At 40.2% G+C, this 24947-nt stretch overlaps 1 protein-coding gene across 2 annotated transcripts in view; it reads right to left on the reverse strand.

Annotated features, from left to right (window-relative positions):
- The window catches only part of PCCA (propionyl-CoA carboxylase subunit alpha), a 294366-nt gene that overhangs the window by 58956 nt on the left and 210463 nt on the right, over positions 1 to 24947 (reverse strand). For both annotated transcript variants that reach the window (XM_074562236.1, XM_074562243.1), the window contains 2 exons: positions 14241 to 14339; positions 1107 to 1160 (listed from right to left, as the gene is read on the reverse strand). In XM_074562236.1, coding sequence (XP_074418337.1) covers positions 1107 to 1160; positions 14241 to 14339 — 153 coding nt within the window. The remainder of the gene's footprint in view (positions 1 to 1106; positions 1161 to 14240; positions 14340 to 24947) is intronic.

Consider the following 24947-nt stretch of genomic DNA (forward strand, 5'->3'; position numbering starts at 1 on the left):
GAATAAGACAAATAAATGTATAGGCATATATATAGATATATTTATAGAAGCAAATATATTAGAGGCATTTTACATCTCTAAAAAACAACATGCAAGTCTACAGGTATTCTTGTTAAGTTTACTCTCACTGAGTTATACCTCCCAAAAAAATGGCCTCCTAGGACTTCTAGAAGAACTAATCACAAGTAGAATGAAAGTACTATCATATGTAAACTTAATCTACTCTTGTCCAAAACATACTGTGCACAGAGATGTCAGGACTAAATTCTAAAGGGAACATTCAATTCCTAGGCTTTTCGCTATTAACGTCACTACAGGGAAACCTGTTGGCAGCAAACAAGACAACTTACTTTAGAGGATATTTCAATTTTATTTCATTTTCAGAACTATTTTTACGTGCATAAGGAACTTGGAAAAATTGAATGATTGCATTTTAATCACGCAAATCACAGAATTTGGTGCTGCTTCAATCACATATATGTTTATAAGCATCAATCACCTAACACAAAACTTTAGTTTCTATATTATACATGATTGTTCAAGATAATAGCAGACAAAAAAAATAAATCTATTTTACTGAGTAAACCGTGTCCGACAGTGTAAAATCTGATTAGGATTTTAAACGTACTTCTCTCCAACAAAATAAATCTGGGAGAATCACAAAACATTTTACATTACTGTGCAGTCTTTTCATAAAACAGTTACTGACCTGCCTCTGGGATGTGAGGGTATGTGATTTGGTGAAGCAACAGAGATCAGGAAGTTGAGGTGGTGGGGAAGAGGGGGATAGAACCCAACGTGGATCAAACCTGAGTGTGTTGCAATAAACTTACAAGTCTACAACCAGTTACTATTAAATCCCTTGTAAATGAAACAGAGTCAGACTTGAATCAATTGAAATGTGGAATGCAGATACTGTGCACTGTGCCTTGGAAGTCAGCTTTAGAAATTTGCCCAAATTCAGCTGTTAAGCTCAGAATATTTACACATAATACTAACCTTCACAAATACAAGTGTAAACGTGCTGCCAGTGTCATTTGCCTACTTTCTGTTTACATTATATTCTTTTACAAACATAACTCTTCACAATAGTTATAGATACTTACCACTGTGCCTAGAAACTGAATGCTCGTATCTCCAGAGGCATTCCGAGAAAGCCGCTGAAAAAAACAGATGTAAAAACTGATTAGAAGCTTCTCCGGAATTTGCAGCCACTCCATTTTCTTTCTGTCACATCACTGTAAAGTAATCAAAACTAATCAAGTACACAAAACTACACATAAAGCAGATAAAATATAACAATTTCCTTTAAGAATTTTAGTATTAGAAGACTAAGTCATACTTCAGCTTAGATTTTGGGTTTGTTTCAGTCAACTCACTAAAATTTATTTCTGAAGAAGAAGGAAAACAAATATGGCCAAGTACAACACAGAACAACCTTGGGCTTGCAGAAAGATGAATGTCATGAATAATGAGGGTTTTGCCATCTCTAAACGTTTGTGATTCTGTATTCCTATTACTCACATTTAGTATTATCTTCATTCTCTCCTAATGAGAGACATTTTAATCTCTCTTTAAAATGCAAACCTCCAATGATGCTACTTTGAAAACTGGAAAAAAAAAATGACCTTATGAAATGTCTGGTCACCTACTGTGGTTCAGGAGTTGATTGAAGTTATTAAACGGTCTTCAAATATTACATTGTCAGTAAGCCACAAGACAATGCAAAAGAAAATATGTTATTGATTTAACACAGTAGTATCCATAATCTAAATATGCAAAACACACAAAGAATTCTTTCTTCTTGTGAATCATCTCCTTCAACGTGAAAAGTTTCTTCTCCCTTTTTCTTCCTGCTGTTAAAATTACGGCATATATAGACCCAAAATCGGGGCCCTAGTCACAGAACGCAGCCCTAATACTTACACGCTGCCGGGTGTACATATGAGTACAGAAGCACAGATTTGAGAAGGTGAGTATAAATTGCAAACAGAGCGCTGCATGGAGAACTTCAGCATTTTAAAGACAACAAAACCTAGATACAGGGCTGCAAATCATCTTGAGAGATCTTCTCATCTAGTACCCCCAGCAGAATCAAAACACACCTGTGTCACTCCCAAACAATGTGTGCCTAACCCATTCTTAAAATCTTTCTGTTGCAGAGATTTCACAGTCTCCCTAAGGAATTTATCCCAGTGTTCAGCATCCTTATCATTAGAAAACTTTTTTCATGATATCTGACTAAACCCTCACTGCAACTGCAGCACATTCATTCTCCTCTTTTTCATCACAGACAGGAAACACAGATTATTCCCTTTCTTTTTACAGCCACTTACAAGTATGCAAAGAGCCATTATCATGGCTCCCTTAAGTCTTGTCTTCTCTAGAGTAAGTGAGAAAGTGCTATACAACAATAGCTAGATATCCCCAGAAAGAATTTTAATAGTAATAAATTAAATTCTGTTCCCTTTTCAATAATGGTGCATATTCCTCAGCTACACTTTATGAAGTAATAATTACTACAACCCAAACATGCCTTTTTTTTTTTTTTTTGACTGAACAGGTCACACACTGACACTGCAATCTGTACAATCATATGAAAACAAAGGACGATGTGCCAAAGCTTGACATACTTCAACAATAATGATTAATGGAATGGAAAATATGGGAAATAAAATTTCATACAAAACCTGACGTTTACTTTTATAAAGGAAACAGGAATATACACTTTTCCCACAGCCTAGGATAAACACAATCAGGTTTTGGAAACCACAAAGAAGAACAAAGTACCGGCTGCCTACAATGAATGAACTGCATGCCAAAACAAACAAGTCCCAACCACTTGATAAGCTGTCAGAAAATGGCAAGCCGAAAAAAATTAAAGGATTTAATTTCTTTTTTTCCTGGAATGCCCTCCACCCTCGTTAGAGTTCTGTCACTTATTGTGCTACCCTTTTGTCCGCTTTCAAGGGTCATTAGAGACCTTTTCATGTCCTAATAAAAATTCCATTTTTTTGGCTAATCTCCCCGTCACACAGAAAAACACAACTTAAAAAACAAAACAAAACACACACACAAAAAAAAATACAGCCCTTTTGTCATTTTCTTTAAAGGCTTTCAAAGTAAAGCCAGGTATTTTGACAACTTGACTTATTTTCCACAACTGAAAACGAAATCATTAAAGTATTTCCTCACACAGATTCTCTTTACTCACAACTAAATCAGATAGCATGGCAATAACGAAGCACTTTTGAAAGTATTTTAATTATTAACCAATTTAATAAAGACAAATACAGAAGTCTATGAAGAAGGCACCTTCTAAAGCCATAGTCTCAAGACAAGGCAAAGATGTAAGGAGCCTTTTTCCTGCTCTGTTGCTGCTGAAGCGCACTGGTGTCACAGCATGGTAAACTCTCACTGCTCCTGTTTGCTGTGTCCAAAATATAAAGCATTACATTCAGTTTACGGTAGCATTAAGAGTCAGCATCAGCACTAAAAACCATCTCTTGAATTAACAGCCAGTGAGGAGAAAGAAAAAAAAATAAATAAATAATGGGGAAGGTGAAGAAAACAGTTAACACAGAGGAGAAAAAGAAATTTCCCTTCTGGGTATATTTCAAAAAACAAAAACAAGAAAGAAAGGTAGAGAAATTCTCCAAGTCATAAAACATATGTTACATCAAGACCAAAAAGAGAACTGCCAGGCTTTTGAGAACCACGTTACAAAAGAAGTCAGCACATTATCATAATTAATGTTTCAAATTACAGTTGTAAATAAATCTCAGCTGTTAGATGTGATTAGATTTTTTGAAGCATATTGAAAGGAGTTATTTCTGTTCCACTGGTGGGCTTGTGTTTCTGGGATTTGTAAATGTAATTGATGTTTTCAAGAAAATGAAAGGACACGGTTAACAATTATTCTTTTATTTTCCACCTCTTTAGAAAAAGGACTAGTCTCCAGTTTCTCTTGTAAAGTTAGATATTTACATATTCTATACCTCATAATAGACGGTTTCGTATTACATGTGATAGCAGGAAAGTAATCAAATAGAGGTAACAAAAGAGAATAGCTAATTATATGCATTGTTATTGTTTTCCTAATAAATTGCAAATTGTTTACCAGGAGGTTTGCACCAAAAAGCAAGGGAAGTCTACCATTTGAACAAAGAAAAAACAACACTATTTACCTGCCAATACAGTAAAATTACACTGTTGGCATCAATTACATAACCTCAGACATAACCGATGTTCTTCTGGTTGATTCAACTGATAGAGCTTTAGACTAAATTAATTAGCATAATATGAGTTAAAAGTGTTTTTTTTTCCTTATAAGAAAGTAATAAGCTAAAACAAATCTGAAAAAAAAAAAGAAATCGCAACTTCAAAAAATCCATCTGCAGTCTCAAATCTGTCAAATGGGTGTATTACATAAATATTATATGTATTCTTACACACACAGGTTACAGTATGCTATACTGCATATGCTATGTATATACAAACAAAATGCTTATGCACACATGTAAAAACAGCCAAGTGTATACAGTCATACGAAATGCGTTTGATTTTCCTCCTCTATCTTACGTGTATCCTATACCACAGTCATTTCACAAATAATCGTTTTAATCTGTAAATCCCAGTAAATTACCAGAGGTTAGTGTGATACAACTTTAAATTCTTCTGCTTTGCCACAGAAAATTATTTCCACTTAGTTGGGTATCAATGATCTATTCATCATAAGATGCAGTAGGGTTACAATCAGCTTTACATTAAGCCAGCCGTGGATGAGCACTTGCAGATAAAAATGATAACAACCTTTACATGAAGAAGGATAAAGAAGCTCAGTCAAACATAAAATATGTATTATTGAAAGAGATTCTAAACTGACATAGGCATTATTAGGCAACAACAAGACCTCAGAGTATTTTCCACAAATCTTCTGGTATCTCGGACTCTCCAGGCTACCGGAGGGGAGCAGCTGCAGGGAAGGAATGATACCAAAACAAAGCAACTCCAACAGACCAAAAGCAATTTTTTTTTTTTGCTCTGCTTCCAAATGAAAAAGTAATGTGTCAGGTCAAAATGAACACGAACTGGCAAAGGAAATCACACATATACGAGCTTCCCAAACACATTTATCTTGAACTACTATATACCACCTTTATTTGTTGAAACTAAAACTGGAGACCATTTGTTGCAGAAAACGTACAGATTGTCAGTTAGCCAATGTTTTTTGCAACTTTTTCAAGCCACGGCACGACTACATTAACAGTCGGACAACACATATCAGACCATACAGAATAAAACCAAAACAAAACAAGCCCAGAAAAAACACTGATAAGTATCCAAGATCATTACAGAAGACTATAGATAAAATATTGAGTGAAACACTGTGTGGTTTCCCAGCACTGCGCTGTTTTTAAGAATGCAGAAGTTCTTGCAGCCCCTATTGCTTCATCTCAACTGCTCACTACCAGAAATATTGAGAACATCTTATGCCATGGATTTCAAATGGAGTGCGCTATCCACTTCTTGGCCAATATTTATAAATTCTTGAAAACTCAACTTAGCAAAATATAGGCCACAATCATCCCCAGACAGATTTAATTAAGAAACAAATTATTCCCACAATAGGGAAGTCAGGGGGAAAAAAACACCAGTATTTTCTTTTGTAATGTTATAGCAAGTTCATCCGCTAGTACCTCATCTATGAGGTTTTGTGTATGTGAGGGTGCTTGGACATCTGGAAAGCTCCATCATCCACCTAGATCACTCCCATAGAATGGTTCGGGTTGGAAGGGAGCTTAAAGACCATCTAGTTCCAACCCCCCTGGCCCTGGGCAGGGACACCTCCCACTAGACCAGGCTGCTCAAAGCCCCATCCAGCCTGGCCTTGAACACGATGGGGCAGCCACAGCTTCTCTGGGCAACCTGTTCCAAATAAGTAGCTGTGAAACCAAGATCATCTTGTCAAAAATGTGACGATTGGTTTGGCTTTATCAGTATCTTTTTCCCTCTCCTCCTAGAACCTTTGGAGAAAGTAGAACTTCATTTTAGCACCCCATTTCCACTGTGCAAAATCCCAGTCAGGGATGTGATCCCAGACTAGCAATGTTACCAAACTTTCCTGTATGTTGCAGACTGTCTACATTGCGCTATATGTTCAGACTTGTGCAGCCTCACAAGCCTTCCCACTTAAGGGACCACTCTTCTTTTGTCACAATTTAGTGTTCTCCGGTGGTGGTGTCATCATTTCCTCCCTTTGGCGCATTAAACTACAGATGGAAACTTAGCTCAATTTTGAGTGCTGCTCTGCCTTTAGCCACTATCAGTTTGAGATCATACTTAATAGTAAATGAAGCCTCAGATAGCCATTCTTCCTCAGGGCACGTCCACGTTTTCCAGGTTCTTACAAGGGCAGCAGTCACCCAGTGGGGAACAAGACAATCAAGTCCTGCTGTGTATGAAGCATTTTGACATGTGAAAGATGTCTAAGACTGGCATAAATGGTACCGTGCTGAAGTAGTCTCTTCCATTAAAAGGGATCCTGCCAGGATGCTGAGATACTGGCCTCTCCTGACACCTGTTGCAAGCCACCTCGGTCCTTTTCCAGGGACTAAATGGAATCTATTCCCAAACTGTACAAATATGGATGTTAAACATAGCATGAATGGCTTACAGGGCATCAATCCACACAGATAAAGGTGCAGGTGCATCTTCTAACAGGCTGAGGCACCACATTACTACTTTTAAAAGAAGAATCATCCTCTTAATGCCTGGGGTTTAATTACAGTAGATGCCTTAGGAATTTCTGTCCCCCCATAAACAGCAAAATGGAAACACAGACCCTTTCCCAGTATTTCTTCACACGATATCCAGTGTTAGAATCACAGAATGGTTTGGGTTGGAAGCCACCTTAAAGACCATCTAGTTCCAACCCCCTGCCGTGGGCAGGGACACCTCCCACTAGACTAGGCTGCTCAAAGCCCCATCCAACCTGACATTACCACATGTTAATGTCACTTGTTACTTCTTTTTGCCAAGCTTTAGACATGCAAATGTTTAGTAATAATACCACTGCAGCATTGCTATTTTATATAGAGAGAGCACTTTCCAAGCATGTCCATGTTCTCCTTTGTCACCTTGAGGTAGGCAGGTGTTATAAAGCAATGTATGAGAGGCTCTAAAACAAAACACCCAAAAAAAAGCACCAAAAAAAAAAAAAAACACAGGAAAGACTGTTTATTTGATGTTGGTAAAGAATGAATCCAAAAGACATTTACTCCAGCCCAACATTTCCAGCTATTTACAATTATTTACAATAGTGAAGAATTTAGTCCTCCCTCTGAACATCTAATTTTTTGTTGTTATTAAGTTAAAACACAAAATGACTAAAACTTTTAGAAATTTTACTCTTGTTTTGATGTGCTGTAATGTTTTGCTCTTATAGGGGGACAGTGTGCAGGTAATACGCTGCCACGTGATTCTAGATCTGACAATGTTTATGACCGCCCTGAGACAGATTCTTTGCAGAATCCGTAGTCCTTTCTCACTCTTTGACGTCCCTCCTTTTCCTTCTCCTTTGCTTTGCGAATGTGTTACCGTGCTGAAGAGAACCATTCCTTGTCTTTCAAGATTTAGATACCGTAAAATCACGACATCTGTCAACAACTGAATACGATGCTTTGGTCTTTGGACACATACAGAATCCTTATAGTTATTCATCCTGAATATCGTCTGCCATTAAAATTTATAGCTGCTTCGGAAAAGTATATGGCATAAGATACTGTGACAACTAACATTATTTCCTTAACCCCTTGAGTACACAGGATATTACTATTCCCATTAGGTTAAAGAAAGGGAAAAGTATGTCTTTTGTACACAGAGCTTTATTGTGGGAGACCTCTCTCTGAAAAGTGGACAATAAATTCCAGAGGGATTGATTTGGCATAGCAGTTGATCACTCCATTCCCTTCCCGGATGAAAAAAAAGTAAATATTTATTTTCACGAAGAAATCAGTAAGGGTGGTGGTATGTGCTTTTTACTTCATATCCCCTGATCATTTTTGGAGTTTCAAGGCCGAGCTCCTTTTTCTCAGATGACTGTGGCTGGATGAGCAAATGGGAAAACATGGGCAGCCTGTGTTTCTATATTGCTAAAAAAAGGAGGGTCACGGACTGATGCCTGGTTGCAAAGCCAAATGGCCAATGGACTATCTCAGTCCCTCCGCTTAGGTCTATACAGCACGGCATAAACCTGTACCAGATTTGTCCGGATCAGCCACAACTGCAACAGGCTGATCCAAAGCCAAGGAGTGAGCTACCAATTAATCAATACAGGCCATGAGGAATCAATCCAGTGCTGGGGCTCACACTCTGCCTTTTCTTTACCCAACAGTACAGCTATTTGGATACAGTATATCCAAATGCCTCCCCCTGTTTGCAAATCCCCTCTTCTAGAGACAACCTAGCAAAAATAATTCTGCAGTCACGGGTAAACGACAACAGCAGAGCACGTGCAGTAATTGCACAGCACTAAACAGACTGCCGAGAAGTAGTCACGTACGCTGCTCACTAAAGCTTCCCAAAATGGGAAGGAAAATGGGTGTGCTGAAGTAATGGTACTTTAGATCAAAAAACCTATATATCATTATCACAGATTACATCTGAGATCTCTAAACAGTAAATATATATATATATATTAAAATAGGTAATTTTTCTAAAAAACAATTACACATTTGAAAAAAGTCTCCACAGTGTTGAAGGAAATGAATACTTGGGCATAGGCTTTGTTCTCCTGTCAGACATTTCCCAGAATGGCAGACATTTCCCAGAAACAAAGGCTTCATAACCTACATCATTTTCATTTTTTCTGCTATTATAAACCAAAATAATAGTAAAAAGAAACATTGTATCACAGAAGCACTTACATTTGTCATACCCCAGGATGTGGAATATTATACTCCTGCTGCAATTGTTGATGCAATAAATAAATTACATGAAAAATAATAAGCGATGCCATCACGGCATTCCCTGTGACACTGTAAGTAGAGAAAACTCCACTGATAAAGCTTCATCTATTTCATTCACAAAAAACACTTGAAGCTTGAGACTGATGATTTCAGCTTTACAGGATCATGTTCTTGTTTAGTAACTCCATTACTCTCTTAATTACACCTTGCTGTGACCGATAAAGACCTTTTTACCGTAGAGTTTGGGATGTCCAACAGCCACAGAACAGTTAGGCTGGAAGGGGGCCCTCTGGAAATCAGGTAGCCCCATTCCCTGTTCAAAGCAAGGTGTTCCGGTTTGAGGTAAAACAGAACCAATGTTCTGCTCAGTGATTTTACTGTTTAGCCAAGCATCTTCTAACTAACTGAACTCTCTGAAATTAACAGCATATTTTCAAGACTGTAGCCCATTCCCACAGCGATAAGACATGATTATTTCTAATTAATGCAGAGAGTCTCTTGCTTATACTTATTGCTATAACAACCAAGGCCAGCTAACTTTATTTGCCCCATTGGAGGGCTGGAAGCGGAAAACCATGGAGGGGTCGCACCTGCGGTGAGGAGCGAACAGGACAGGTGACCCAAAACTGACCAACGGGTTATTCCATCCCATCTGCCCCATGCTCAGTACAAAGCTGAGGGATCTAAGGGTCAGTGTCTTTTCTTCAATGGCTGGTGTCTGAGGAGGAATCTGTCTGCCCGTCTGCCTTTCATCCCTATCCATGCATTCCTGACTCCAGATCCGAAATCCAATTCCCATTCATCGCTGAGTCCAGTCTGGGACTTCCCCAGTGCCTGATGGTGACATGATCATCATCCTGGGAGCTTGATACGGTTTTATATATCTTGTATAAATTTCTTTTTTTTATTATTATTATTTTATTAATATCTTCATTAAAGTAGTTTAGTTTCTTCTAAACTCATAAGTCTCTTTCTCCCTCCTCTCTTTGGAGAGAGAGGTGGGGAAGAACATCTGTTGTTCATTTCAGTGGCCAGTCCGGCCTAAACCATGACACAAGGCTAACATCAAAGTAATACTGAGCTGCTCAGGACCTTGTCCAATTGAGTTCTGTCTACTTCCTACAGAGCTTCAGTTCAGCAGAGACTAATCCTCTGAAAACTAGGAAATATAAAGAGAAGGCATCACCAGTGCCATTGTTAAATTGCTTTGCTGAAGCTGCCAAAAGCCTCCAAGAGTTCTCTAGGCAGAATACCTGCACTACATTTAGAGGGTGGGAGGTTTCATTACAGCAAACCAGCAGACCTGGGAAACCAGTGTGAGCCCACAATATGCCGGTGGAAAGGCTGGGTGCATATGATACGATGAAGAGGTACAAGTGTTGGCAAAAGATGGTGACAAATAATTTATTCTGGCTCAGAATCCTTTTGCTACAGGGAACTGTCTACAAGTAAATGGTATATAAGGATGGGTTGAGAGTTTGATGATGGGATAAATGGAAGAGCATTTAACAGCACTAAGGAGTTGTAAAATTTGTCGATGTGGTGTTGCCATAGAGCAGACTCAGAATTTGAATGGTCGGTGAGGTGGGTTTTGAGAACTTGCCCAAACATAAGTACTGCCAAACCAAAGAGGGTTTGAGGATGTCCTACAAGCATTTTTTTCTTGGGCAACCTGCTCTCCCTGCAGATACCTGATCTTCCTGTACAGCACCCTAGCAGAAGGCACCTACTTGCAACCTGACTGTAGTAAGGACAGACTTGCAGTTAGGTTCACGTCTATCTGCTGGACTTCATGGATTTATCTCCAGCAGGTCCGCTTAGATTCTGGTTCACATGAAATAAAAGGAGATGTTCAGCTCTATGGAAAAAGCAGCTTATTCCCTTCTGTCTTTCCACCCTCTCCTCAGTTCATACACACGGGGAGAAAGAAGAGATGACATAGATGACAACTTCTACAGCCACAGGGCTCACTGAAATCCAGCTTGCTTGTACATGGCAGCAGAGGCAGAGGGATAAAAATGCCTTCATTGTCCCAAAATATGTCTGCTGCCCTTCTTCCAATTGTCATTACACTTTCCAGGACACCATTCTGAATGACCACTCTCCCTTCCAGTTTCCACAACTCAACCAGCCTCCTCTTTTCTACTCGCTCTTCACAGAAATCATTAAGAACCTAATTTATCTGTTTATTTTTACACTAAATATTGCCTGAAAGGCTATACCATATTCAAATAATGTATTTTAAATATGTATTTTCAATTACGTAACAGCCAATCCCTCCAAATCTGAAACCTCAGGAAGATGTATTGTAACCACATGCCTATAGTTACTCTCTGATTTTCAGCAAAGGCAGATTCCAAAAACACAATAACTAGGTGTAAATCAGATTGAGCCAATAACAGCTTTGGAAGCAGGTAGGGGAAACCATTTTGGCAAAGTATTTCTGCACACAAAAGTTTAATTTCCTTGGTAAACAAAATCCTACATTTCACAATGCGTTAAATTCAGCCTCCCCAAATGAGAGGTAGAGTCTAGTCAAAAGTGGGGAAAATGATGAGAAACTGGGATCAGCTGAGGAATTACTGAAAACAGTAACAACAAAACACCATGATGGAATCTGCATAGTTCAAGAAATGCTACGGGGTCTGCCCACACCCTCATTCCCAGAGACTGTGTCATAGAAGTCTCTTGCTCAAATGATCCCAAGTTTTCATCAGTTCGTCGCCTTCTGTAGCATCCTACGGATTTCACAGTAATCCAGAGCAGCACAAAGATTTCGGAGCCCTTACGCTGCAGCCAAACGGACCTGCAGAATACCCCAGGGTTTTGGTCCCTCTATCATCTGGGGACCTGGCCAGGCACTCCGCAGCGCCCATCTGCTGCACACAGATGGGCTTCCTCGCAAAGGAAACAAAAGCAGGAGGGAGGGAGGGAGGGAGGGGGCTGCCACACATCCTAGTTGTGCCCTGATATGCCCTAGACAGACTGTGACCAGGGCACATACCTCTTCTCCGGCACTCAGATGTATCCCCAGGTCCTGTAGTCTAGAAATAGTCTTGAAAAACCTGGTCTTAACTCTGTGGCAGAGTTGGTGCTCTGCTTTGCTCTAACACACATCGAGCCTTCAGCAGAAGAGCGGAAATACAGGAGCATGCTTAATTACTCATTTTTAAATGTGCGACAGATATGCAACAATTTGAATGTCTAGACTATAATTTACATAAATACATCTTAAACCAAACGATTTTAAAATTATTTATTTCCTGCTTCTATGCTTAAGTGCTTTGCTGGATTGGGGCCAGACTGCAGGATCGAGCCGAAGGTGCATAAATCAAACCTTCAAAGAAATATAATGTTCACAAAGACTGTATTTGGTTGAGCAAATTTAGAAGAATGAAACCAACTATGAAGAGAAATTAGATTGGCTGAAAATTAATAAAGCACAGCTGGAATTATTCGATTCATCCATATTTGTTGCTTAAATGGCTCTAGGGCTAAGTCTTGCTGAAAGAAGATACTTCAAGACTCAGGGGTCAATTGCTTTTGGAGACAAATTGACCTACAGGAATACACTTGTCTAATTTGGTTCTTGCAGTGGGGCAAGTCTACAGAAATACATAACCAAGAAACCAATTTAGATTCCAGTGAGTGGATATCAGAGGTCAAGTTTAAGGTTCCCATAAATTTACATACATACACTAAAAGATTAATAACTTTTCAAGCTACTGGGTTTCTTCGCTAAAAGCAAAGACTTATAGATACCATCTGAGAAAGAAACAACATATGTGCTTCTTCCACATTCTGTTGGATAGATACCACGCAGCCAGCTCGCTGCTTGTTGCTGTGGCTAGTCCTGCAGTATTTCATACAATTTGGTCCTACTCAGGGAGTGCAAGTAACACTATTGCTGGCTCAGCTCCTAGAAGAAAGCATGTTCAGATCTGACCATCGTTAATTTTGAAACTAATTTTTATGTGCCAGTTCAAATATTACCCTTTTAGTTAACGTAGTCTTACTACTATTAGAGACCTGTAGTTATATAGTTATTATATACTTTGCAATGAGGCCACCAGAACATGGTCATCCGTTCTAAATGTAATGCTTTTCTTCTAGACAGATTTTATATGTTCACAAATCGGTATTGTTTCCTACTCAAAATTAGGAAATCCCTTTATAAAATAGCAGCACAATGGACCAGTATTAAAAGAGAAAAATATACTTTAGAATACAAAATTATTTTAGGTATACATAAGCCCTGAAGCTGGCATTAACCTCCCAAGAAATCTACAAAACTTAAGTCCAGAATTTACTTGGGCATGTCATGAAAATTTTACTCAGTCAATATTATCCTTGAAAGATAAAAAATATGGTATCTTCAAGTTGCAGTCTTTTAAGCTCAGTCACAGCAAAAATAACATTTCCTTTTGGATAATTTACCAGGGGTGAAAATGAAAAAATGGATTCACATATTTCACTGTAAATGATCATAAATCTGACCACTGACAAATGTATACAAAATAAACTGATAATACTGTATGTAGATAAATACTTCTAAAAACTCAAAAAGTTTTTTTTTTTTTTTTGTTTCCTTTCACTACTTCCAGGATCAATAAATATTGATAAATGAATGATTTCTCAACAAGTATGTAAACCCTGACTGGCATTGCCTTCAGAAAATTTTCATGGCAGGTAAAGGCACACCCTTTTGTTCGGAGTTGTTTTCAAACACATTAGTGGTCAGAAGGAAACAACGTACATCTTTTTAGACATCTTTTCTTAGAACCACATAGGTTTGGGATGTTTTCTACATTTGCAGGACAGATCCACTGTCCTGCAACTTTCCATCTACAAAGGCCCAAAAGTGGAAAAACCATGCAATCCAAACATGAGGAAGAGAATAGCTTTACTGCAGGACCTCGCCTTTTTGTAAACCGTCATCTGTTCTTTATTTCTTAAGTGATTAAGAAACTATCTCCTCACAGCCATTAAGGAAAGGGATCCTAGAAACTGGGGTAAATTTCTGGCTAAAATAAGCATCATCTTCTCTTTAAATGAATGATGCACAAAACTCTAGATGAGTAAGTCTGAGAGAAGTTGACTCCACTGAAGCTCTGGATGTATTTCTACTTTAAGTAGAAAGATTATGTTATTTGCACAACACCACGTAATTTTTATGATGCAGCAAGTGTAGACCCCAGGTATCAATATTATTTGAATGCCCAAAGGCTTCTGGTTATCTCAGCTCTACAAATGAAGCGTTGGTGGATTTACCTGTATAGTCCTCTGAGTGCCATCAATGGTGACAGACAACAAGGGTGAAGCCAGGTTCCACTCGCTGGTCACGTTTAGTTTCATCCCATCAACTTCCACCTGTTGTGACACCAAACAAGGCTGTTACTATGAAGACAGACAGAAAACTGATCTCAAGTTCATTACTGCATACAAAGCAGCAACCATTTTAAAACAGATGGCTCCCAAACAACCTGTCATGTTTACTGCTTCTGCCATAAAAGACAGGGTCCAACAACAGAGTCTTCCAGCTATCTCTGGGGAGAGGTGAAGGACCTGTGAACAGCTGCCTCCGAGTAGCAAGGTTTCAAGTGATTTCCAGCAAGTAACAAACAGCCATCCAACTTTTAAACCTATCTGGACATGCTACATTTACTGCAATTAGACAAGTAATGCATATAAATTCCAGTGACACCTTGCAACCCACACAACAGGGCTTGCATATAATATTCTCTCCAAGGACCAAGGAAGAACTTTTCCTACGCTTCTAATGAAGGGTTTTGCATTGTTATCTTAATTAATATGAGGCGGTAATTAATTCTTCAGTGTTTTGCCTCAAAAGTCCAGAAAAACTTCGCAAATTCTGTCATGTTTTCTTCCAATATACAGCTGATCAGAGGAATACAGTTCCTGACTTGAATGCCAATAGGTTTACCCAGAAAGATTTTTTTTAAAAAAATCATCCCATAATCTTTATACAAAAATATTTTTACGTGAAGAGCAAAAATCCTGAGTTCTGAAGAAAATGAAGATCAGAATAGCTTTAATGACACTTCCATTATTCTTCCATTGTATAATACCGCTTAAAAACACACATCACGCATTCAACACTGTAAGAGCCTCAGAGGAAGAGCTGGATTATAAAAAAAAAATAATTTACTATACAGGGGATAATATAATTAATGATTAGTACTTGTGACATGTTTTGAACACTCATCATGCTATCCAAGGTAGGTAAATATGATTTCAGTTATATATTTTACTATAAACAGAAGAAGAATCATGGCTGGCTGATTTCCCCCTCTCTTAAAGTCTCAAAAATATTTTCAATCAGTAAATTACAAACAGTACTGATAATGACACAAACATTGCACACATTCTTAGTAAACTAGAAGAAAATTTCTGCATTTAGAATAAAAGCTGAGCCCCCATTTTGCAAAATAAAATTTATAAAGCCTGCTCTTTTAGATCTCAGACTAATCATTATTTCATCTTACAACAAGAACAGGCAACTGTAATCGTAGTGTAACTTAAAAGAAATCCATAACAGACAAGTGCAGAGGAGTGATGTGTAATTTCATAATTTTAATTCAGTTAAGAGGAAAAAATCTGGCTTAAAAAACCGTCTAATTTTATAGACTTTAGAACACAAAATCTGCCTTTTAGTGATACAATCTACTCTGTTTCTACAGGCTTTAACTATAAATAAAGTTACATGTAAAGAACATGAAGAAAAACAAGTCATTTACAACGGTTCACCAATAGGCCAGATTAGCTGGCATGCTTCAGGGACTTTACGCTGCTCCAGTGACGCAAACCAGCCATAAACCTGGCTTGAGTTAAGCCAGACCTGCAGCTGGTTTGCATTGCCAGAGCTCCGCAAAGCAGCTGGAACACGCCGGTGAACTTAGCCTGCTCTCGGCAAACCTGAATCAGCAAATACTGCCTTTATTGAGAACAGCAGAAACATCTGAAAAAGACTTTCGGAACGGGGAAAAGCAAAGCTGGTGCTCTGTCTCAACCCTCTTTGATTAGCAACTGAACTTTGGTAAGGCAATTATTTAAAAAGCTGTCTGTCACTACCGCTATAACCAAAGGAAGACGGTCTGCTCTGAAGCCGGGGTCTGAAAACATCGTTTACCACGTTTCTCCGGGGAAGGAGGGGAGATGGTACGAACGCCTACCAGGCTACTGTCCACCAAAAAATCTTCAACTGTACGCCATGTCTGTTGCGCTGCGGGATTTACATGCAGCCTCACAGAAAATCTATAGCCGATATCTTCAGTCAGTCCTAGCAAAGGCTCTTCCAGTGGCAAGATATAAGTCGATACCTCCACAAAAAACTCAATTTAATCATTAGCTCTTTTGTCCCTGTATAGATGAACAAAAGAAAAGTAAACCAAGTGTAACACAGAGGTAAATGACCTGTTTAAAATCCCTCACAAGGGTCTATGTGATTCTAGCCATCATTAATTCCAGATGATGTTAGTATCAAAAAATTTCTGGTGGAAATCACCCCAAAAGAAGAGACACAAGCAGTCAGATGGTAGAGCTAAACAAGCCGTGGCACTCCGGGAATACTACGGCTGCCTATGTGCAATAGAAAAACCAGCAGACAATACACTGCCTCTACAATGTTTTCCCCATGCAAGAAAAAATAAAGGACCAAAAGCGGGGGCGGGGAGAAGGTGTTATTTGAACTCATGCACACCCCAGTAAACTGCATCAGTCTTCACACAGAATAGAGCTACAGGCTCTTAGGCTGCTTTCCCCTGGGCCACAGTATGTGCAACTGGGGAAGGTGATGCAAAGCCAAGAGGATCACAAGGAAGTTGGCGCTCTTGGCTCCAGTAAGTAGGATGACAAAGCCAGGAAGTCAAGTCATCGAAAAAAATGAACAAGGACTCAGGGTAAGAGATTTAGCATGTAGTGAGCATGTTACTTTCACTACAAATCTTCCTTCTGCAGCGTGGCAGCCAACAGCCCAGCAAAGTTAGTTGGTGGACGTAGGGGAAGAGATAAGATGTTTGAAGAAATTGTCAGAAGTTTGCATTTGCCTTCATTTCTCCTCTAGTAATGGATATGGTAATAGAAACTAACAAATACTGCAATAAACCAGGGCCTTTTTGCTTTAGTCTCGGGGGGTGGAGGGGGGCATGGGGATGACTAATGAAGAGTTACATTGACTATTTCCTCCTTCATTTTGTTTCTGTGCTCATAAGACAGCCAGGAACAAATCATCACTCAATGGATACTAACACTTGAATTGTAGGGAGGAGATCCCAGTGAAATCACCCGCGTAGTGTGCCACGTTGTGCTTTACACCACACCTATATAGTCTAGCTTTATTCTCAGCTACTCAGTTCCAAGTGTGTGCCCGTGTGTCTATGCGTGCGCATGCACAGAGTGCTGTGTTCCATGAGGGAATTACTCTATAGTAGCTATGGCTGTTTGAACCATTGCCACACTGCATCAATGTGGTGATGGGTTTTTCTTTTTTTAAATAGGATTGACTGTCCCTGTGTAAGGGCATATAAGATAAAAGCAGCCATGGTCCTCCTTTACAATTATTTCCAATTCAAGAGCTATTGTAAATGAGGTCTCAGAGAGAAGAATGACAAGTCCAAGACACGATGCTAGAAAAAGGTCAACAGCTTACTCTACTGTCACAACTTTGCAGACTTTCGCTGGCATGCACCTGAACTACACAAGTAGCAGCCCCTTCACCTCTTGTGGACTGAGTTCCTGATGTTCAGCATGATAGGTACCAGCTAACCAATAGTGCAAAGAGCTGCAAAGCATAATCTGCATTCAGTTTCCTTTAGAGAACATCATTTGGCATTCTATATGCATGTCAGGCAATTAAAGGAGGCAGCGCAAGCTTGAATGTTATAGCCCTGTTAATTTACTAATGCAGAGTCTCGCATACATCTGGCACATGTCACTTTTTTTCTCCTGGAAATGAAGGTGGTTTTCCAGGAGACTGGAGGGCAGCTCAAGCATTTGTTTCCTGCCTGATGCTTCAAAACATTATGCCTGAAGCTCCTCATCCCAGCTCTGAGTCTGACTAACTTAAATCTGCTGACTTAATCCCATGGTTCCAATTTTGCCTTCCAGCACAGTGTTTAACTCAACTTTAACTTGATGCTTTTGCTTTAACTCCTGGGCTAGAGTCCTGGCCCTAACTACTGGATTATGCCACCCCTACCCCGATTCCTTACACCTCTCAATTCTACCTCTTGCGATAGCAGAGCTGATGGCATTCCCTAGTCAATCAGATCAACCAAATGAAAAGTCATCCTCTGCAGAGCTGTCCTGCTGAAGTCTTTCTCTGATCAAGACAGCTGCCCGTGAAGATGCTATCTTTCAGGAAAAGAGATATTACTATTCACAGGAGATCTATGAATATTCAGTGTCATAGACTCCAATCCCTTCAACTGTCATTAATTTAGCTGTAAATCTAAGACACATCCAGTGTGCAGCAAGGACTCTGCAAACTGACACCTTAAAATCATCCTGCAAGAAAGGAACAATGATAGCAGGCATTGCTGTTGTAAATTTGAGATAGCACACATGTTTCAGGACTTTCCTCAAGCCTACGCAAAGTAAAGATGCCCTCTTCTCTGGGAAAAATAACCGTCTCAAGCAGAAACCCCTTAACCTCCATTACTGCTAAACACCACCACCCATGCCAAATAGCAAGGAGATTCCTTTCATTTTTATGAGTCAGGTAAAGGATAGGTACTGCTTCTTGTGCAGGAGAGGGGGTGGGCAGAGGACTCATAGCACAGTGTGGCAATAGAAGATCCAGCTGTAGGCAGCTGTATTCAGTAAAAATTCACGTGCAGTCATCTCAGACTACGTCAAATTGAGTTGGACGAAGGAGCTTTTGGTTTCCAGTTTTCACAAAATTCCTACAATTCTCTTCTAATCTATTGTCCAGCTAATAGAGAAGCACACAGAATGGAAAAGGCAAGTGAAGACTGTTCTGTGCCAAAGCTATCATCCCTTACCTTTTGCAGTCCCACATATCCCTAGAAATGAGAGCAGAGTCTTTATGGCGCTGATGAGTCTAAGGCTTCCCTTAGAAGCATGACACATGGAACCCCAGGTATTTTGTAAAATATTTTGCTAGTCATCAATGTGACAAAAACCCCTCTTTCCCAGTCAGCAGGAGAGCTCAAACACTATCTTGCACCTCCCTGTATATTCCCAAAGCTAATAACCACAACACATTTCCTTATCATGAAAATTACCAGCCAGTTGGAGGTTGTAAGCACTTGTGGTCATTTGCAGAGTTGTCTTGGCAATTATTGGGTCTTCCTACACAATTTTCTCCAACTCCCCTACATTGTCTTTAAGTACCTTGAATAAAAAGGGAGTCATATCTGCCACATTAGGAAATAGTATCAACCAAATAGTACTTCACATGTTGTCGTTCATAAACGCAGAGAAACCCATAAAGATTTCCCACATGGACAGTTCTTACTAGTTGAAGCTTCTTCTTGTATATGCTTTTTCTCCCATTCTTTGAACCGTTTTTGCAGTGACCCAGTGTCTGATTACCCATGAAGCGTTTGACATTTTTCAGGGTCATGTCCTGGAAGCGGTGACAGAGTGTACTCTTGTCAAGTTTACAGATGGCACAAAACTGGGGCAAACGCACTGTAGGGCAGCTCTGCCAGCCAGGGGGCCTAGACAGGCAAGAGCAAGGAGCTAATGGAAACTTTGTGAAATTCAAGACAAATTGTTAAGTCCAGCATGTGGGAAGGGAGAACCCATTGCAATGATACGGGCTGGGACCTGACTCACCGGGGAGCAGCTCCGTGGAAAAGGACTTGTAGCTGTGGGCATTCATGCCAGCTAGACAGGAATGAGTGAGCAGCATGCCCTGGCAGCAAAGGCAGCTAACAGTGTCCTGTACTCTGTTAACAACAGTATAGTTTGCTGACAGAGGGAAATGATTAGCCCCTCTACTCAAAACTCAGACTAGATACTGTGTCCACAAGAAAAATATTGACTTTGTTTAGCTATACATAGTTCCCATTAGCCCATTCCTCTTGCCTGTCCAGGTCCCACTGGGTGGCAGCATTGCCCTTGAGCAGCTTCCCCAATTCTATGTCTTCTGTAAATTTTATGACCGTGCACTCCCATTGCCTCCTCCAGGTCATCAATAAGGTTGCTGAACCCAACCGGTCACAATATAGACCCTTGCAGACCCTTGGTGACCTCTGAGTAGAATACACCCCATTAACCATGACCCACTGAGCCTGGCCACTCAACAGGTTTTTTTATGCATCTGATTGTGCGAGATGGTGTCAAAAGACTTGTTAAAGTCAAGGCAAGTGACATTCACTGCTCTCCCCTAGTCCACAAATCCTCTGTATAGAAGGCTGAGAGGTTGATCAGCCGTCAGCAAATTCAGGCTGACTGTTCCCTATCACCTCCTTCATGTACCCAGACATGTGCTCCAAGGGTACTCACTTTATACACTTCCCAGGGACTGAACCGAGGCTGATGAGATTGTAGTTCCATGGAGTTTGCTTGTGGCCTTTTCTGAAGACTGGTGCAACATTTGCTTTTCTCCAGTAACAAGGGACGTCCCTCAACCTTCATGATCTTTAAAACGTATAGAGTGCAGTCTTACTACTACATCAGTCAGCTTTCTTAGCAATCTTGGATGCAGTCTGTCTGGTCCCATGGGTTTCCATGCATTGAACTCTCCCAGCTGCTGACTTCATCTGCATATCTGCTTCCTCCCTGAACTCTTTCACTAACAACAGAGGCCTGGGAGACCTTGCTGGTGAAGACTGAAGCAAAGAAATCATTACATGTCTTGGGCTTATCTGTACCTGCTGTTACCAAATCACTTGTGATCCCTTTGTTGACACAGCATTTCTCCTTTTCGGCTTTTTATTACTAATGCAGTGATAGAAGCTCTTCTTGTTGCTCCTAACTTTCCTTGCACCTGTCAAGGTAAGCTTTGGCTTTCCTAACGCCATCCCTCCACGCCTGGACAATTTTTCAAAATTTGTCCTTTGTACCCTGTCCTTGCTTCCACCTCTCAAATGACGCCTTTTTGCATTGGAGCCCTGCCATTATACCTGTTCTTAATGAAGCTGTTTACCTGATAAAGGTGATTATTTTCCTGCGTATTCTTGCATTTAGAAGATTCTGTCCTTAAAGACTTGCCAGCTTTTCAGAGCTCTTTTGCTCTTCAGAGCTGTCTCCCATGGAATTACCCCTACCTGCTAAATAAATAAACAAAAAGCTGAAGTCCACTAGCCTGAAGTCCAGGGTCTGTACCCTGCTAATCATGTTCCTCACTCCCTTCAGGATCCTGAACGCCAACCATTTATTTCGTGGTTGCCACAGCCATGGCTGTGATCGATAATCATGTCTTCAACCAGTTCGTCCTTGATAGTAAAATAGCAGATCGGGCTGTGTCAACACCAGTTCACCTAACCTGTATCAGTACCAACCAGTTAACTCGAACATCTTCAGAAATCTTCCTCCTTGCATCCCACCACGTTGCCTTTACAGAAGATGTCAGGGTTCCCTATGAGGACCACATTCGATGACAAAGAGATTTCCTCCAGTTGTTTAAAGAAGTCTTTGTTTACTTCCTAACCTAGATCAGGTGGTCTGTAATGTACTTCCACCATGCTATTTTAATTTTTTTTAATTGATCAAGTCAGTAGCTTTCACCCACCCAAGTGATTTCATAGTCTGGATATTTGGCTTTCAGCTTCTTCGTAGGCACAGAATGGTTTGCTTTCCCCAAACCCACGGCAAATCTATAAACACAGATGGTCTTCTCCTCAATCTGGTCAAGGATCCTTCTGGCCCCCAAGCACTCAGAGTCATATCTCTCTTTCATAAGCTCTGTCCGTTCATACTTGCAACACAACATACTTGCTGGTGCTGGTCCTTGTGCTAGCTGTGGTGCATACACAGACTAGCATGGATCTGAAGACACTGACGGGATTAACATCCACACCAGCAACACGCGCCAGTCCCTTTACCACCATCTCCACTCTGGCTTGCACACAAGACTGTCATTAAATCCCCAATTTTACATGCACAGGTCATACAGGCTTTTTCAGGGAATTCCCACACTGACGCCACTTTCAAGATGACTGGCCTCATCTCAATGAAGAAAGAATCAAAGCTGAAAATGCCATAAGAAGAGAGGCTTCTTACTCTTGTTTCTTCCATAAATAACTTTTTTGTGCTTTCTTCTGAAGAAACTTGGTAGATGCATGCTTCCTTTAGCATGCTAAAATGTCCTAAAAGCTCTGCTTATCACAATTAGCAACGGTCTTAAAACCTGCAAAATTAACTGACAAAATAGTACATGCAAGAGCAAAAAGGACAGAGAGACCCTGTGGCCAACAGTGCAGTGTATCAAAAAAATCATTAAAATGTCACAGAGAAGTTCCTTTAAGACCAAAACAGTGGCTTTCAAATAAAAACCTGAATTCACTGATGCTTATATGACAGCAATTTCTTTGATTCAAATTAACCCATTGGTTTAGCTTGCATTTTCAGCTTGTAGTTATTGACAATATATTCACATTGGACTGACCTTTTTTCTTCTTTTCTTCAAGTGACTGTAAGGTTAGCTTTTTGGACTTTTGAAGTGGTTGGCCAGAAGCTTTCAAAAGGAAGGTAAAGTATGTGAGTTTCAATCTCATTAAAAAGGCTTTTTTTTTTTTTTTAAACAAACTTTCCTTTTGTTCATATCAGCACTTACTTTTTTTAAAAGACCCCAAGAGAGAGTTCCAGTCTATAGATCACTTGTCCTGAAGAAAGCTCTGTTAACTATTTATAGATCATGTCCTTTTGTACCAAACTAGATCAAGCAATTTGTTCAGCGCATGACTGCAGGAGAGAAATTCATTTGCTCTAAGTGTCATCAAGGCAGCCTTTTACCTGCTATGAACAAGACCAGAAGATCTGAATTGCTGGGCTTTTACTTCAAATGCACATTTTGACATTGTGTGAGGTGCCATCATTTCTTTCAAGTTTTCAAAGTATTAAGCACATTCATGGAATGGGCAGTCCTTAATCACGAGAAGAGCAAATAGCCCATAACCACTAGAATAAAGCAAACACATGTGCGCACATTCAAATTCTCTTTTCTTTAAAGTAGCACATATAGATGCAAATTACCATTAGCTTTCGTATATCTCACTTTAGAAATGTGAGCATGCCAGCCTGGAGACCAAGGAGAGCAGCATACAATAGGCATCAGCTCCTCAGTTTAACAACAGAATCGAAACAATATGAGAGAGAAGGATGGCCTTCATCACCTCTGACCAGCAAGGGCTTTCTTCGAGCACCCACCAGGGAAGTGATCCTCTCTGGAAAACCCAGTAGAGAGGCTGTACACAGCAAAAACTCTCCACTGTGGCAAATGCTTTTTTTATTACTTCCTTTGTAGAGTCATTATTAAGACGACATCTCGTATTTGTAACCTGCCTGAGCCCACTAAAGTTTAAAAAAAAAAAAGAAAAAATAAGTTAAAAATACAGCAAGAAAACAAACCAGCTGTTAAAATACACTGACATTTGCTAGAAACAGCTTCAGATGCAAAAAGCACAGCTGGTTTGGGGAATATGGGTGTCTATTGTTATAGGACTAGTGCAGAAGAGAAGAAAAAACATGCCTTACTTTCTTTTCCAGTTGGCTCTACCAAAACAAATGCCCTGGCTCTGTCTAGCTAAATATGCTCCAGCCTGGCTACAGGTATTGCTTCGAGATGGCTGGAAAATGGAGCAGGTGGTTCAAATGGTATCGCTACAATCCTGTGCGTACAGGGCTTTTTCAAAGTTGCACTGCACTCCAACTTTCCTTAGCCGATAGGGTAACGTGGTGGGGATATTCTCAGTTTCTCTCTTGAAAAGGGGTCTAGCATAGACACCAATGACAGACTATGGGTCACTAAGAGCATTATGCCGGCAGTTAAAAATACATTGGTAAAATAAATAGTGGTAAGGTAGATACTGCAGTTTTAGTAGCTTTTTTAGTCATGATTCATGCCTATGTACTGAAATCACTATGCACGCCTGATTCTAAATGACTTTCAGTTGCAGAGTTTCCATTTCCACGATGACCATGAGCCAGCAATGTGCCCTTGTGGCCAAGAAGGCCAATGGCATCCTGGGGTGCACCAAGAAGAGTGTGGCCAGCAGGTCGAGGGAGGTCATCCTCCCCCTCTACTCTGCCTTGGTGACGCCGCACCTGGAGTGCTGTGTCCAGTTCTGGGCTCCCCGGTTCAAGAAGGACAGGGAACTGCTGGAGAGGGTGCAGCAGAGAGCTACCAAGATGCTGAGGGGACTGGAACACCTCTCTGATGAAGAAAGGCTGAGGGATTTGGGTCTCTCCAGTCTGGAAAAAAGACGGCTGAGGGGGGACCTTATCAACACTTATAAATACTTAAAGGGTGGGTGTCAGGAGGATGGGGCCAGGCTCTTTTCAGTGGTGCCCGGGGACAGGACAAGAGGTAACAGGCACAAACTTGAGCATAGGAAGTTCCACCTAAACATGGGGAGGAACTTCTTTACTTTGAGGGTGGCAGAGCACTGGAACAGGCTGCCCAGAGGGGTGGTGTAGTCTCCAACTCTGGAGACATTCAAAACCCGCCTGGACACATTCCTGTGCAACCTGCTCTGGGTGACCCTGCTCTGGCAGGGGGGTTGGACTAGATGATCTCCAGAGGTCCCTTCCAACCCTATGATTCTATGATTCTTTCCCTTCAGAGGCATGCAGAGATCCCAAGCCCTATCCCACTTTAGAGTATAATTTCTCAAAGAGTAGAATAACATTATCATACCAAAGTGCCACTACAAAACACGACAGACTAAACCTCATCTATTTTTTTTAAGCATTGATCTAATACATATATTAATTTAGTGAAAGTTACGCAATAAGTATAGAGAAGCTAAGAACAGATTTTTAAAAAAA

The sequence above is a fragment of the Larus michahellis genome, chromosome 1 (assembly GCF_964199755.1).
Source record: "Larus michahellis chromosome 1, bLarMic1.1, whole genome shotgun sequence".
Taxonomy (NCBI): Eukaryota; Metazoa; Chordata; class Aves; order Charadriiformes; family Laridae; genus Larus; species Larus michahellis.